Source organism: Sorex fumeus, unplaced genomic scaffold, assembly GCF_029834395.1.
Source record: "Sorex fumeus unplaced genomic scaffold, SorFum_2.1 ptg000037l, whole genome shotgun sequence".
NCBI lineage: Eukaryota > Metazoa > Chordata > Mammalia > Eulipotyphla > Soricidae > Sorex > Sorex fumeus.
The window spans coordinates 42,185,768-42,202,643 of record NW_026606094.1 but is presented as its reverse complement, the minus strand read 5'-3'; the positions used below and the strand labels follow the sequence as shown (position 1 = coordinate 42,202,643).

The 16,876-nt window shown below is 38.8% G+C and overlaps 1 protein-coding gene across 4 annotated transcripts in view; it reads right to left on the bottom strand.

Moving 5' to 3' along the window:
- Nucleotides 1-16,876, bottom strand: part of CDK14 (cyclin dependent kinase 14) — a 710,477-nt gene that overhangs the window by 452,913 nt on the left and 240,688 nt on the right. For all 4 annotated transcript variants that reach the window (XM_056118543.1, XM_056118544.1, XM_056118546.1 and 1 more), the window contains one exon: nt 12,667-12,746. In XM_056118543.1, the coding sequence (XP_055974518.1) occupies nt 12,667-12,746 (80 nt within the window). The remainder of the gene's footprint in view (nt 1-12,666; nt 12,747-16,876) is intronic.

The window sequence follows — 16,876 nt, the reverse complement described above, 5'->3', positions numbered from 1 at the left end:
AATTTCTTTAATTCATTGCTCAACCTATTTTCTCTCTTCTCTTTTTGTCCTCCATATACACTTCCCTATCTTATTTAATACATTCACTTTTATGAATAAATTTTTGGTCTACATTCTCCTTCCCCACTGGGTCCAGCCCAGCTGTGATCTGGGTGAGTGTAGAAATTGAGAAGTTCTACATGGAGCTGGAGAAGTTCTATAAAGAAGACCACACCTTCTACAAGATCATCATGGGTGATTTTAATGCCAAGATAGGACCGAGAAGATCAGCTGAAGAACTTCACATTGGGACCCATGGCCTAGAATGGAACGAACAGGGTGAGAGACTGTCTGAGTTCATCATGTTGACCAAGACCATCCATGGTAACTCACAGTTCCAGAAGGCAGAATCTAAACGATGGACATGGGAGTCTCCTGGTGGACGATTCCACAACAAAACAGACCACATCATATTCAATCGACGGTTTTGCCTGACCGATGCCACTGTTGTCCCAAAATTTCGAACAGGATCGGACCACCGTCTCCTTCGTGCAAAATTCTACTTCACAGAGCAGGGAGAAAGGGCTGTAAAGTTCAAAAAGAGAACTCCCAGAACGACCACCAACTGGGAACTCTTTGGCACTATTGCGGCAACATGGAAAGATGCCATTGTTGACAACATTGACGAGGAATACGATCGACTGGTTCAGCACCTCCATGAATGTGCGAGAAACGCCAAAAGAGAGATAGCCACAAAAAATCGCCTATCTTCGAAAACTCTTGAGCTAATTCGCCAGCGTGGTTTGGCGCATGCCTCAGGCAACCACAAGCTAATGTCCAAGCTTGCAAAGTAGTGCAGAGATGCGATCAAGGAAGACTTCAAAGAGAGAAGAGCAGAAGTACTGGTAGATGCGGCAGAAGCTGGGAAAAGTATTCGCAACGCCCACCTGTCCTTCGCCAACTACAAGACCAAGATGACTGCCCTCCGAAGTCCTGATGGATCCATCACATCCTCCAGAATGGCAATGGAGAAGAATATCCATGACTTCTACTCAAATCTCTTCGATAGCCATGTCCACTTGCCGACATACCAAATTCCACAGGATGGGTATGTCGTTCCCAACTTTCTCCCTTCCGAAATCCGACACGCTATTTCCTTGGTAAAGAAACAAACAGCACCGGCCCAGACAAGGTCAGACCTGAACACCTGAAGAACCTGCCGTCAGTACTCATCAATACACTGGCTCGGCTCTTCACTCGCTACCTGTCTGAATGCAAGGTTCCATCCCAATGGAAAACCAGCAGGACCGTACTACTGTTCAAGAAGGGAAACATCCATGACATTGGCAACTATCGCCCGATCTGCCTATTGTCTGTCATCTACAAGTTGTTCACTCGAGTCATCCTAAACAGGATTGGCAGAACACTAGATGAAGGACAACCATGCGAGCAAGCCGGGTTCCGCAAAGGATTCAGCACCATCGACCATATCCACATGATAACCAAGCTCATTAAGGTTTCTCAGGAGTTCAAGATGCCGCTCTGTTTAACGTTCATTGATTTAAAGAAGGCCTTTGATTCTGTTGAGACGGAAGCGGTCATTGAAGCCCTAGCCAATCAGGGCATTCAAGCCCAATACATCAGGATCCTCTGTGAGCTGTATTGCGGATTCACTACCAGGATCTCACCATTCTACAAAGAAGTGATCGTTGATGTCAAGAGAGGGGTGCGGCAGGGTGATACCATTTCACCGAAACTCTTCAGTGCCACCTTCGAGAACATCATGTGACGATTGGAATGGGAAGGAATGGGAGTGAAGATAGATGGTCAGCAACTACACCACCTCCGCTTTGCTGATGACATCGTTTTAATAACACCAAACATCAGCCAAGCGGCACAAATGCTGGCCGACTTTGACCGTGAGTGTGGAAAGGTAGGACTACAGCTGAATCTTACGAAGACAATGTTCATGAGAAACAGCCTCGTTCCTGATGCCCCATTCGCTCTCAACGGAACGACCATCTCCGAATGCAACAACTATGTGTACCTAGGTCGAGAAGTCAACATTACAAATGACCTGGCACCTGAGCTGTGCAGGAGGAAGAGAGCGGCTTGGAACGCCTTCAAGAACGTCGAAGAAATAGCGAAGAGGACGAAGAACCTCCGGCTCCGGGCACATCTCTTTGATTCCACTGTTCTTCCTGCATTAACATATGCCTCAGAGACCTGGGCCCTACGCAAACAAGATGAGAACGCCATTCAGGTCTCCCAAAGAAGAATAGAAAGAGCTAGGCTTGGAATATCACGTTTCACTCAAATGAGAGAAAGAATCCAGAGTTCTGACATCCGTCGACGATCAAGAATCAGGGACGCTGTCTCGTTTGCCAAGGTGTCAAAAATCAGATGGGCTGGTCATGTAATGAGATTTAAAGACGACCGCTGGACTAGAGCTGTTACTGACTGGATTCCACGGGATGTCAAAAGACCGCATGGCCGCCCACCTACCAGATGGTCAGACTTCTTCGTCAAGATCATGAATGATCGGTTTGAGGCTCTTCATGCTCCCAGAGTGAACAGATGCCATTGGGCTACACTAGCACACGACAGGGACAAATGGAGACGTTACTGGCGCCCGCTCGAGCAAATCGATGACTAACGGGAAGTTAAGTGATTAAGTGATTCTCCTTCCCCAAATCTCTCTGTTGTTGTTGTTGTTGTTGTTGTTGATGTTTACTACCAGCAACACTATAAACATTCCCTCCAGAAAAGAATGCAACCTGAGTTCTATTTTTCTACTTCAACTACATTCTGATGTAATTTTAAAAGTGTGGGCTCTGGAAAATGAATGAATACCCAGGCTCAAAGTGGAGCTCTACCACACATTTCCTGGTGAGTAATAACTGGGATGGTGAATTCCTTGTCCCAAGTCCTTCACCTAAAAGAAAGGTAAAAGTATGCTTCCACTTTATAGGATTAAGTGAAACAAATTTACTGATATGTACAGCATGAGTAGTACTACAATTTTCTATTTTAATTATGAATAGTATTAAAATGTTGTATTTCAATCTTTCTCTATTAGATGATCTAGATTTCTCTATAAGCTTTATTTCCACCTAAGGAAGCTGTTAGATATTCAAGAATCCATACAAGGAGATGACGGGAGTCACTGACTTTCATTCCTTGTCAGGGAAAATCGTAGTCTTCTCAATAAAGTTGCATATCTAGAACATATCACAGATGAAAAGTGTACATATTTTGAAGTTGTTTTAAAGATATGATATCTGAAGACTTTCAGCTATTCAGTTTCAAACCTTTCCTGCATCTCATCTCAAACCTTTCCTGGCTTTATCAATACCATCAAAAACTGTGACAACCTCATACAAGGACTTTTAAATTAAACTAGAAAAGCTTGCCCTCAGCTCTGCTACTTAATTTCTCTAAGCTGCCATCAAAGCAGAGTGAGTTTCAAAGCACCTGAGCCTGAATTAAGCCATTAAGCTCTCCTGCTCTAGGAGATAAAATTAAAGTCCATCTTTGGACATAAATCTAGGTAAGATTTGGGTTACTATCATGTATTTCCACTTTAGGTGAAAATTATATATTAAAATACAAATTATCTGGTAAGCTGATAAGTGGCATGCAGCCACTTCAAAACTATTTTTCTGGGCATAGTGGTTTTAGACACTGAAATCTTTCTGCTGTTGACATTTTGTGAATGAGGAAATTGATGAAAACAGAAAAAAGAGGCAAACTCAAATGAGTTCATCTCAACAGAACAAGACATGCTACTCCCTCATCAATGTAGAACTGAACATATTCAAGCCTCTCCCACATTCTTGCTAAATGTTTCAAATTCTACCACCGGCTACACAGAAGAATTAGTACACAAGGATTTCTACAAGTAGTAAAATTAAAATATAGAAAACCTGAACAAAGGCGATAGCTTTTACTTCCACACATAAATAGGACTGAGACAAGATTAAGAAGACAAGATGATTAAAAAATATTAAAACTGACTCAGTTTAATTCTTTATCTCACCATCAGTTCTTTATCACCATTAAGATTTACTCAACAGTCAGATTTTATTAGGAAAACTTGCAAATATTTTATTCAAAAGGCAATACAATATCATTTGGCCTCAACAGTCTCAACAAATCCACCATTTTCTGCCCTCCAAAGCACTCAGAATTCTGAATTCAAGGATTCCTTGGCAAATCAAAATCATGATAAATAGGTGGATGTTACCTACAAGATACAAACCTAGTGCTGCTTTCTGCAAGCAGAGATACTGGGGCACAAAACTATTAGATTGTGCTATGAACTGACTGTACCCCCAAATTCGTGTGTTGAGATTTTACCTTAGCATACAGGTATACCCATATTTGAAGACAGAAATTTTGAGAAGGTACTGATGTTAAAAGTGAGTTCATTTGTGTGAACTATAATGCAAGATGATTTATAAAGGTAAAGGCCCTCCCGTTGATCGTCGATTTGCTCGAGCGGGCCCAGTAACGTCTCCATTGGAGACTTTGTTGTTACTGTGTCTGGCATATCGAATTCTCTTGGTAGCTTGCGGGGCTCTCCGAGAGGGGCGGAGGAATCGAACTCGGGTCGGCCATGTTGGCCGCTTGTAAGGCGAACGCCCTACCCGCTGTGCTATCGCTCCAGCCCAGATGATTTATAAGAAATGAAAATTTCAGGCCAGAACAATAGTACAGTGGGTAGGGCGTTTGTCTTGCACACAGCTGACCCAAATTCTATTCTCAGCACCAATATGGCCCTCTGAGCGCCACCAGGAGTAATTCCTGAGTGCAGAGTCAGAAATAACCCCAGAGCACTCCTGAGTGTGGCACCCAAAACAAAACAAAACAAAAAAATAAAAATTTCCTAAGTGAAATAAATAAGAAAGCGAAAGGCAATCACTGGATGGTTTTACTCATACGTGAAATATAAATAACCAAAGCAAATGAAATGCAATAAAACAAACAAAGCTAACTCTGAAACTCCATAATAATAATAATAATAATAATAATAATAATAATAATAATGGTGTTATCAGAAGGGAAAAGAAGGGATTGAGAGACTGAGCAAAAAGGTCTTTTTATGGGTGCTATGGAACTGGAACTTTGATGGAAGTAATAATGATGACTAAATATACATACATAATGGTGTAAAAAGAAAACCCTGAAATTCCACATTACTGCAAACTGTTATATCAATAAAACTTAAACAGACTGTTTATATAAAAAATTTTAAAGCAAAATGAGAGAGTATGGGGTTCAAGGAGCTTGCCCTGCATGCAACCAACCCTAGTTTGATTTCTGGTACAGCATTTGGTTGAGGAAGCATTGCCATGAGTGATCTTGAGAACAGAGCGATGACTGAGTCCTGAACACTGAAGAGTGTGACCAAAATCATACCCTCACCCTACACACACACACACACACACACACACACACACACACACACCTCATAAATTCTGTAAAGTAAGGAAAACTTAGAAAAACACAAGTACAGAGAAAAGATGATGTAAAGATAAAGAAAAAAACGCATCCACCCATTGTTCTTCTGTGGATTCAAATATCAGAACTGTAAGACCACAAATTTCTATGATTGAAACTACTCAGTCTGTGATACTTAGTTATGCTGGATCAAGTATATATAAATGACTTGCCCAATCCTGGGTGGTTAAGAGAAACTGTCAGGAAAAAAACCCAGTTTCTAGGCTAATATCCATGGTACTTAGTACCTCACTATCTTTTCTTAAAACTTACCTCTCCATTTTCACTAAAAGTTTTCTCCCACAAAAAACATACTTCTTCAGCTTAAGGCCAATGCTAAATATATATATCCCTTATGCTAAACTCTTTTGTGAGCTTCATTCCCACATCACCAAGATATTTTCATACAGATGTCTCATGATCACCAAATGTTTAAAACCCAATTCAACCCCTCCACAAAGTATGACAGTTTTAGAATCTAAGGTCAAGCTGGTATAAGATATAATTCTTTAAGCAAGTTATCTAATCTAGTCTTAACTCCACATTCACAATACAAAGTTTCTATATGTAATGTGGTAAAGGTAAAGGTAAAGGCCCTCCCGTTGATCGTCGATTTGCTCGAGCGGGCCCAGTAACGTCTCCATTGGAGACTTTGTTGTTACTGTGTCTGGCATATCGAATACTCTCGGTAGCTTGCGGGCTCTCCAAGAGGGGCGGAGGAATCGAACTCGAGTCGGCCATGTTGGCCGCTTGTAAGGCGAACACCCTACCGCTGTGCTATCGCTCCAGCGAATATGTGAATATGTGAATCTCATAAAATAAAAAAAATTCAAAATACTAATGCAAAGATTAAGTTAGATAACACACTTTTAAACCATCAAATAAAAAAATAATTCTCAAAGCAATCACAAATTCTGACACCATTATTTTAGTTATTCAAATTAAAACCCATGGATACTTCCCTCTCAAGGCAATTACAAAATTAATGATATTCCTAGCCCTAACATTTCTTTATGTAAAACATTTTTCATCACTATTTTCCAATAAATTCAGATCCTCATAATTTTAAATTGGCGGTACTTCAAATGATTGATTCATCAGATTCTAGATTCTTTCCCCAGTCATACAAACTATATCACAAGCTGACACCAAATTCATCTTCCAAATACATTAGAAAGTCTGCAGAGGCTCCCTCATAGAACAACATTCTCAGTTACAAGGATCTCAGCAGTTTGTGACACAAGGGCAACCCAGACAGGGTTAGAATGTGACAACCCAAGCAAGCTAAGAATGTAACAAAAGTACTTGCCTAATCCCAGCAAGTATCAACAGATAGATAACAAAAAAAAAAATTCCTTTTGACCCTACCTCCTTCTTTCTTTTAAACTTCCCACTAATAGAGGAATAATCTGATTCTCAAATATTATTATGTGTAGCTTCTTAACCTTGATCCTGAGTGGACACCAATACCTCGGCTGAGAGTGGAGGATTATTCTTTGTAGACCCTCTATGTCTTCAGGTAATATTCCTGCAGCTAGTTTCATACCCCTTCTGTGTTTTTCTTGACACCACATCTCATTTCTCCCTCTCCTTATGCCCTCATATCAATCTACCATAAGTAATTTCAGTAGAACTCTTTGCCACTGCTACTTTTACTGCTGGTTTTCTCTTTTATCTAAATTTAGGCACAATGACATTGTCACACCACACCCACCAGAATATTGCCATCCCTCTACCATCTAGGTCCCTTCTCACCTTCTCATCACCCCACTTTACAAACTCAGCTTTATACTGGGTCCAGTATCATTGGCCATCATTTCTTTCCTTACTGTGTTTCTAAATACACTATATGTGGGAAAAATTATTTGGTATTTGCCTTTTGACACACTTGGATCTGCATGACATCCTCCAGCTCCATCCCTATAGCATTGAACTGCAGGATTTCAGCTTTCTAATAGCTGAATAGAATTTCATTTTAGAGCTGAACAGTACTCCACATATGTACAGTTTATTTGTCCACCAATCTGTTCTTGGGGACTTGAGTTATTTCCAGATCTAACAAATGTGTCTCTCTTTAAATTTAATTTATGTATTGGTTTTAGGGCCATCCCCTGCAGTGCTCACAGCTTAATTATGTATCGTGCACAGGGATCAATCCTGGTGGGGCTCAGGGTTCATATGGGGTGTCATGTATCAAATCTGGATTGGCCCTCTGCAACCATTGTACTTTTTCTGGAACCCCAATTGTCTTTTTTGTAATTAATGTTTTTAGGCCCTTGAAAAAGATGCCAAAAAGTAAAATCATTGAGTCATATGGAAGCTCAATTTTTAATTTTTTGAAAAGTCTCCACAGAGGCTGAAACAGAAAACATTATCGTGAAGAGTAAATATGGGTTTGTTTATTTTTTTCCCTGACAAGCCACCAGTACTAGTTGTTTATACATTTTTATGGGTGTCATTCTCACTGCTGTGAGGTAATAGATCACTGTCATTTTGATTTGTATTTCAAAATAAGTGATGAAGAACACTTTCTGATATATTTATTGGTTATTGTGTCTTTAAGGAGGCATCTATTTCCTACTTTTAGAAATAACTTGACACTGATGTACCTTCTCATTATTTCTTGACTTATTATCTGTATATTTGCCTTCTATTTGGGAAGTAAATCCCTTGAAAACATAGTCTCTGTCTAGCACTTTATCATAATTATAAACTTAATTTCAATCATTTTCCTTAAACCACAATAAAATTATAGAATGGCTGCCATGCTAAAAGTTGAGAATATGGCATCACTGTGATTATATATCAATAGAGAAGAAAAATTTCAATGATTTCAGAACCCAATAAGAACTATCAAGGAAATAAACAGGGTGGTGACAAGAAAAGCAATAAAGGGTAATGCGATGATCAACTGCTATTTTTGATATGATGAGAAGAAGCTTTTCTGCAGTAGAGGGCATCTGGACTAGAGGGTGCCCCGAGTAAAAACAGCCTGGCATGGAGTCCAGTGGCACAAAATAACCAGAGACCCAGCCCCAGCAGCTGACCTCCACTACCCAACCACCGCCACGCTCCAGGCCACTTTCCGGACAGTCAGGCCTCACTCATGAATGAAGTCCCATGGAGCCCAAGTAATGCGGAACTTTGTGACCTCGGACTCTGGGCTCAACAAGACCCGAGAACAGAGATCCTCTGCCTGCATCCCCTGTCTCTGGAGACCCAGGGGTCACACCATAAGCCACTCCCTGCCAGCGCCAGATATCTCCTCATCGGCCACCCTCCAGAGTTCAAGGCTGCTTCTCCCGGAAGGGAGCATAAAATGAGTCCCCATAAGCATGCCACTGGACTCGGTGCCAGGCTGTTTTCACTCGGGGAGTCCCAGAGTGGGGCAGGTAGAGCCCTCCCCACGCCAAGGGACCCAACCCCAGTAGCTAACCTTCTCTACCCAACAGCCACCAGGCTCCAGGCCGCTTTCTGGACCACACAGCCTCTATCATAAGATACTTCCTACCAATTTTCCATAATTACCACACCATATTTCATAGGGTTCAGATAGTAGGGAACAAATCATATATATATATACATATATATATAATACATATGCCTCTCGGAGAGCCCGGCAAGCTACCGAGAGTAACCCACCCACACACGCCAAGCCTGACAAGCTCCCTGTGGCATATTTGATATGCCAAAAATAGTTACAATAACAGGTCTCATTCCCCTGACCCTGAAAGAGTCTCCAATCATTGAGAAAGATGAGTAAGGAGACACTGCTAAAATCTCAGGACTGGGAGGAATATAGACATTACAGGTGCCTGCTCAAGTAAATCGACAAACAACAGGATGACCGTGATATAGTGATACACTGATACCATCCCCAACAGAGGAAACCTTATGGCACAGAAAACCTTACTTAGAGAAAAAACAAATGATGATTGAAAATAAGGCTTTTATAGAGTGACATATTATTTAAAATATTCAGTGGGTAGGGCTTTTGCCTTGTATGTGACCAACCCGGGTTCGATTCCTCCATCCCTCTCAGAGAGCAAGGCTGGCAAGCTACCGAGAGTATCTCGCCTGCACGGCAAAGCCTAGCAAGCTTCCCGTGACGTATTGGATATACCAAGAATGGTAACCACAGTCCAAAATTGGAAATATTACTGGTGCCTGCTCGAGCAAATCGATGAACAATGGGAGGACAGGGCTACAGACAGTGCTACGTAGCATAAGTAGTATAACAGAAAGTTAACAGAAATGAAAAATTTAATTAAAAAAGAAACAATGAAAAATCTATCACAGAAGTACAGATTAGATCTAAAGAAATATAATTCTGAGACTTTTAAGAAAGAGAAAATCGACAGATTAACTTTTAGAGGATAGTAGACTCATCAGGAGCTAAGTTTAAGGATACTTTTCACTGGGTATGATTACTAAATGGGGGGGGGGGTTAGATGGGAGTTATGTTGAGGGGACCATCAGTTCCAGATAAATGTGGTAAACTGGCAGTGATTAGTGTGCAATAATTGCCTTTTAAAGATTAAAACTATTACATTCTCAGGATAAAGATGACAGATTATCAGAATAGTGATATATTGTCCTTTTTATAAATCATGTCATTAAAGAGCTATCAGTTGAGCACATGAATGCATGATAATGGACAAAGAAATTAGCTACACATGGGAATATGTAGATGAGTAGCTTAAAGTTACTATTTAAACTCAGTAAATAAATAAAATTACTTGAGAATAGATTAGAGAAAAGAAGACCCCAAAAAGTTCCTAAAATTTCGAGGAGACAACATAAGAGAAAGAAAAAGACTACCTACTTTGAAAATCTGGCATCACAAAAGAAAAGGTCCAGCCATATGCAATGTTAATTATTGGGTAAAATAAAACAGAAAGCAGACTATTTGACCTATAGGTCATTAAATGAATGTTATAAGAACACCTTCAGCTACACAGAAATAATAGAAAGAAACTTACTGATACGAAAAACAGGAGAGAGGTGAGAAAGTACAAACAGAAAATCGACTCCAAAATTAAGTGTAAATCATAATGATAATGGTGGGAAATAAATGAACCCAGTGACAGACTATATCTATCTTAAATATACTATTGCAGAAAATCACAGATATTTATCTCATTGTACAAAAACAGTAACAAGTCTCACAATTTGTTGTGAGATGTTACTGGTGCCCGCTTGAGCAAATTGATGAACAATGGGAGGACAGCGCTACATCTGTGGAATAAGTAGCTATGATCCCTTCACTGCTAAAATAAACTGAAGTATCATGTTAATATAATTTGAACTTTTAAAAATGTAAAAGAAGTACAGCTATTAATATGCAAAGCACTAAAGTTAAAATATCGAGTTCCCACAATATTGAGTATTTTATTCTTTGTTATAACAAAAAATAACAAAGAATAAAAAATAAAAAGTATTTTATTCTTTATTAGAACAAAGAATTAAACAATAAATAACAACCTTTACTGTTCAGAAGTAATGTACCAAACGATGGAAGGACTTTTGTTTCATAAAACTTGAATGTTTGGGCGAGAGAGATTGTAAAAGGGTTAAGGTGGTTGCCTTGCATGCAACTGACCACAGTTCGCTCCCTGGCACTGCATTTGATCCCTAAACACAGCAGTAGCGATCACTGGGCACAGAGCCTGGAGGAAGCACTGAGTACAGTCAGATGTAGTCCAAATCATTCCCCATCCCCAAAAATATAAATCCTTGAGAGCTTATATTTTTTGTTTGGACACCACACATTGGATAAGAGGCTGATATTCAAGATACATAAAGCACTCTCAAAACTCAGAAGAAAAAAAATCAAACTATGGGAGTGGAGAGGAACAGACATTTTCTCAAATGCTATAAATCTGGCCAAGAGGTACATGATAAAATGCTCCTGATCACTAATGATCATAGAAATGCGAACGAAAACAACAGTTGAGACATCACCTCACATCAGCAAGAGTGGTCTCTATGAAAAAGACTGGAGACAGTAAGTGCTGGTGGGAATGTGGTGAAAAACAAACTAATCCTTTGTTGATGCATAGCTCAGGCTCTCTGAAAGATGGTTTGGAGACCCCTCAACACATCACAAATAAAACTTTCATGCAACCCTGAATCCCACTTCTGGGAATCTGTCTCAAGAACACAAAAACACTGATCCTAGGATACATATATTCACTTACTTAATTGCTACATTATTTACAATAGCTAGGATCTAGAAACAACTCATGAGTACCCAACAGGTGAGTAGATTAAGGTAGTCTACACAGACAAGAGAATACTCTTTAGCTAGGAAAAAGATGAAATTTCGCAGTTCACTGCAATCTGGATGGAATTGGAGGGTTCCCAGACTGACTAAGTGACTCAGAAAGAAAAAGGGTAAATACCTGATGAACTCATTCATATATAGACTGTAAAGAAGCAAAGAAATAAATTAGATAATCCCCAAAGAAAACAAATCCTGAGGAATGATCAAAACTGGGAGCTGAAGTGATGAAGGTAAATGGACCCTGGGAAAATGGTGGAGGGATTTTGAAATGTCGGTTCGAAGAGCGACAAGAATATAACCACTTTACTACTATGGTAAACTATGATGCTTCAATTAACAAAATTAAAAATCTAAAAAGTTGACATTCTGTTAATATTATTTAAAGCCTAAAATGCTCCTAATCCCATGCATAATTTTCAATTCATATATAAAAATATCAGATTGTAGATTGAAAAAATTATCTACATTGTAATTTTTATAAAACTATTTATAAATTATGAGACGCTAATAGAAAACTTAGTAAAAGAGAGAAAAATAATACAAATGACTAATAAACATCCTCTCCCCTTTTAAAGCCTTTTCCTTAAAAGACATGAATATAGAGTCATGATACATTAACATTCACCTTAGAAATTCTACGTACAAATGCCTTAATCACTAGTGACAGCTTTACCATCAAAACACAGCAATTTTTCCCCATACTAAGCATATAACATGATGTTTTTATTTTCATACATGATTAAATATAACTGCAAGAGACACTGGTTTTTGTATTTCAGTTTTTGCATTCCAAAAAATCATGTAATTTTAAAACTAAGCAATTCAGAGGTGTATAATATGTAAAAAGCTTTGGGAATCACACAAACTTAGAAGTAAAAACAACAGAGAAAAATGCCTACCTTCCCTGATAGCTGTAAAAGGTGTGCCTTCTTCTTCTTGCAGTCTGATCACTTTCAAGGCTACCAACTTCCCATTTACCCTGGGAGAAATGAAAGAAAAGATTAAAAGTAAAGCAGTTAAAATATGTTTCCATGATTGTCCAAACTGTCTTTCTTGCAATTTATATTTTATGTATTTTTGTATTGATATGTCAGTGACACAACTGACCTACAAGATCAATTTCACCCAGGCTTGGAATTCTAGATCATCACAAATAGTCATGCTTTAAATATTCACATGCTAACTGCTCACATTTGCAAGACCCAAGATTTAACAGAAGTTTTCTGTGATTCATTGTTTTTCTATTCCAAAATAAAACTAGTGCTTAACAAAATCACCATTCTTAACCACTCATCCTGAGTTTAAATATCAAGCAGTCAAAATAACTGTCTCCCTTTGATTCTTCAAGGGTTCCTTCTTTGTTTCTTTTGTTGAACTGACTTCATATTCAGTCTTAAACTGAGATCATTCATCCCCAAGGGCAACAAGTTGATTCTCAGTCTTCATTCATTTTCTCTCTCTTCATGTCATTTGTTTTTAACATCTCATTTGGGTGTATCTCATAATGCAGTATATCATAAAAATAAGTCATGAAATTTTACTATTACAAGATTACACAAGACCTATCCAAAACAGATGGTTCTTCCAGACACATTCTAAATGTGTATCAGCTCTAATTAGAGGTAAGATTGCTCCAGGCAGATAACTTTCTATCCAATCAATTCTGTCAACAGACATGACTCTATACAGGTCTTCTTGGATGCTCTACTTTCTACTTTTTCTAGTTCTAGATGCAAAATTTTATTAATCATAATAAGTAAAACAAATACACATGAAAATATAAATGAAGGAGTGGAGAGACAGTAGAAGAACTAAGGCACATGCCCTGGATACAGCCAATCCCAGTTCAATCCCTGGCACCACATGGTTCCCTGAGCATCACCAGGTAATTCTCCACTGTAGGACCTAAAGCAGCACTGCATCCTCAGGCCCTCACATTCAACCACCAATTTCCTGAACACTGCTTGGGAGCATACCACCCACCTACTCTGCCATTATGCTATATAGAGATCGATCCAATTCACACTTCTCCTAGCAAATGACAAGAGATTTTGCTCCCCACTTTAATGACACTGATACCAATCCTAGGTTTTGTCAATCTGACAGGAATAATATGATTTCCTAATACAATTGAAAATATAATTAAACATCTACTTAGATTTAAGGAATGAGCAAAGAATTGGTAACCCACAGAATTCAGTGTCTAAATCTCAAATAACAAATTTAAATGTTTCTTTTTTAAAAGTTACATCCAAATTCATTCATTTTTGCTTTAAAAAAAAACTGTCACAGACACACATCTCCAAAAGCCAAAGAATTTAATGTATCCCAATCAACCTAATAGCATTCCTTACTGAAGTGATTGCCAAGATGCATTACTGGATATAAGAATTAAATAAGAGCACCCGATTCTAAAACTATAATGTGCTATCTCCTAAATATTAAGCATTAGGTTTACTTTCCCTTGTGCTTCAACTGGGAGAATAAATCTGCTTCTTTTGTGCTCTGTGCACCAGCTACACAGGTGCAGGCAAAAAAATTAATATGTACATAGAGTTCATCTGGAGACCACCTTGTACTCTTCGTCCTTTACAGCTTTGGCAGAGCTTGTGGCTGGGAAGTAGTCAGTGCTGACATCTGCACAGATTCTTTTCAGCCCAGTTGAGCTCATCACTGGCTCCCCGAGGAGGTAGTAACTGATTCCAGGAACTGCTTGGAATATTCCCCTCATTTACAAATATTTCCCCTCACCAACACACACACACACACACACACACACATACACACACACACATACACTCACACACATTCTCTCTCCTTTCCCGTTAGGTTATTCATATATATGTCACAGGAAATGAATTGTGTCACATAAGGACTTTGAATGTGTTTTAAGAATATAACTAAAAAAATTAAACAGTGAAACTCTGAGATTCTGGTAGGATAATATACATCAATTTTTGATGAAAAAATATGAACATATTTTTGTGATAACTACATCAAAGAATAAGATATGCATTCCTGGTATTCTGGTTCTGAACATCCTTCTGCATAAATTAAACCCCTTGGTATTATCTTATTATAATCATGATAAGTACAAAAAAGAAATTGAGATTTTAATTACTACATCATGTGAAAATGAAGATGTCCTTAAAATTTATACTATACTATAAATTCCAAGAAAAAAAAAACTTTTCTGTTTTGTTAACTATTATGTGTCCAATGTGTAAAACCGCCAGGCATAGAGTGATATCATAAAATATTTTATTGAATTAATATTAATAATGTTAATAGACTGACATTTCCTCCATTCCTTCAAATTAATTCAAGAATAAATTATAAACATTATTTTCAAAAACTTCAGAGACATCAAATTTTTATAAAGCATTTAGTGTCTTTTGTATTAGGCTTAAATATTTTTTCTCCTTGCTCAAATTAAAGGTGCAGTTTCCTTGTATTTGATGACTGTATATATAGAGTTTTTTTCATTTCCTTTGGGGCTGGAGGGATAGTACAGCGGTAGGGCGTTTGCCTTACACACAGTCAACATGGCCGACCCGAATTCAATTCCTCCGCCCCTCTCGGAGAGCCCAGCAAGCTACCGAGAGTATCTCGCCCACACGGCAGAGAGCCTGGCAAGTTACCTGTGATGTATTCGATATGCCAAACACAGTAACAAGTCTCACAATGGAGACGTTACTGGGCCCGCTCAAGAAAATCAATGAACAATGGGAGGACCGTGACTGTGACCGTGACTTCATTTCCTTAAAATTTTATACTTTGGGGTATGGAGAGATAGAGATAGTACAGAAAGTATGGCATTTGTCTTGCACATGGCCAACCCATGTTCAACCCCATATGGTCCCCAAGCTCTGCCAGGAATAATTCCTGAGCACAGAGCCAGGAGTAGGCCCTGAGCACCACCGGATGTGACCCTCGCCACCCCCCCAAATTAACATGCTTTCTTCAGTTGAAGTTAAATGATGTTACTCCTTATCCCTTTCATGTACAGAATGAGATATATATATATGTATACACATATATATGCATATTTTATTCACTTTATTACCCAAAACTCTATAATCTGTACACTATACATACCTTAATAAAATTTTAGGAAGCCTACAGAGACAATGGGCTGGAGCAATAGCACTGCCGTAGGGCGTTTGCCTTGTGTGCAGCCAGCCAGGACGAGCTGGGTTCTATTCCTCCACCCCTCTCGGAAAGCCCGGCAAGCTACCGAGAGTATCTTACACGCAAGGCAAAGCCTGGCAAGCTACCCATGACGTATTCTATATGCCAAACACAGTAACAACAAGTCTCACAAAGGAGATGTTACTGGGCCCACTCAACCAAATCGATGAACAAAAGTTGGACAGTGACAGTGACAGTGACAGAGACAATACAGTAGGTAGGGTGCTTGCCTTGCACACAGCTGACCCAAAAAATTCCCAGAACTCCATGTTGCCCCCTGAGCCCTGCCAGGAGTGATTCCTGAGTGCAGACCCAGAAGTATACTCTGAGCAATGCCAGATGTGGTCCAAAAACAAAATCAAAAAAAGGGTTTTTTAAATTTGTAAAATGCTTTTTAAACTTTCTCCACCCAACAGACATGTTTCCAACGCCTTACTATTGTTTAATAATCTGACCCCAGGCCACTAATCAGCACCTGCCTTCCCTCCCCACTGCTTCATTGGTTTCCCATTAACAATCCTATTGATTATCAAATTGCTCTTTAACCCTAGTCAGTGTAGCTTTCTTAATTAGTTTTTTTCTTCATGTCTAGACAATCACCAATTACTGAATCCCTGAATTCAAATACCTAGTAGGAATTAAATCAGTAGCTTCACTTCTGGAGGAAAAAAAATCTCAACTTTGGAAAAAATAACATCACAAACCTTTTAGTATAAATTGGTGCATATATTGCAAAATACTTAAAATTCTAAAATGCTTAAAAGTCTGTTACCTTTTTACTTAAATGGCAGTTTTTAAAACTATTCAAAGAAGACAGTTATTAATGTATGAACAATAAAATGAACAATGTATCTAATAATTATCTTTTAGGTTTAAACTATTTTACTAAAGATTCAAAAAATACATTCCAGGCACTGA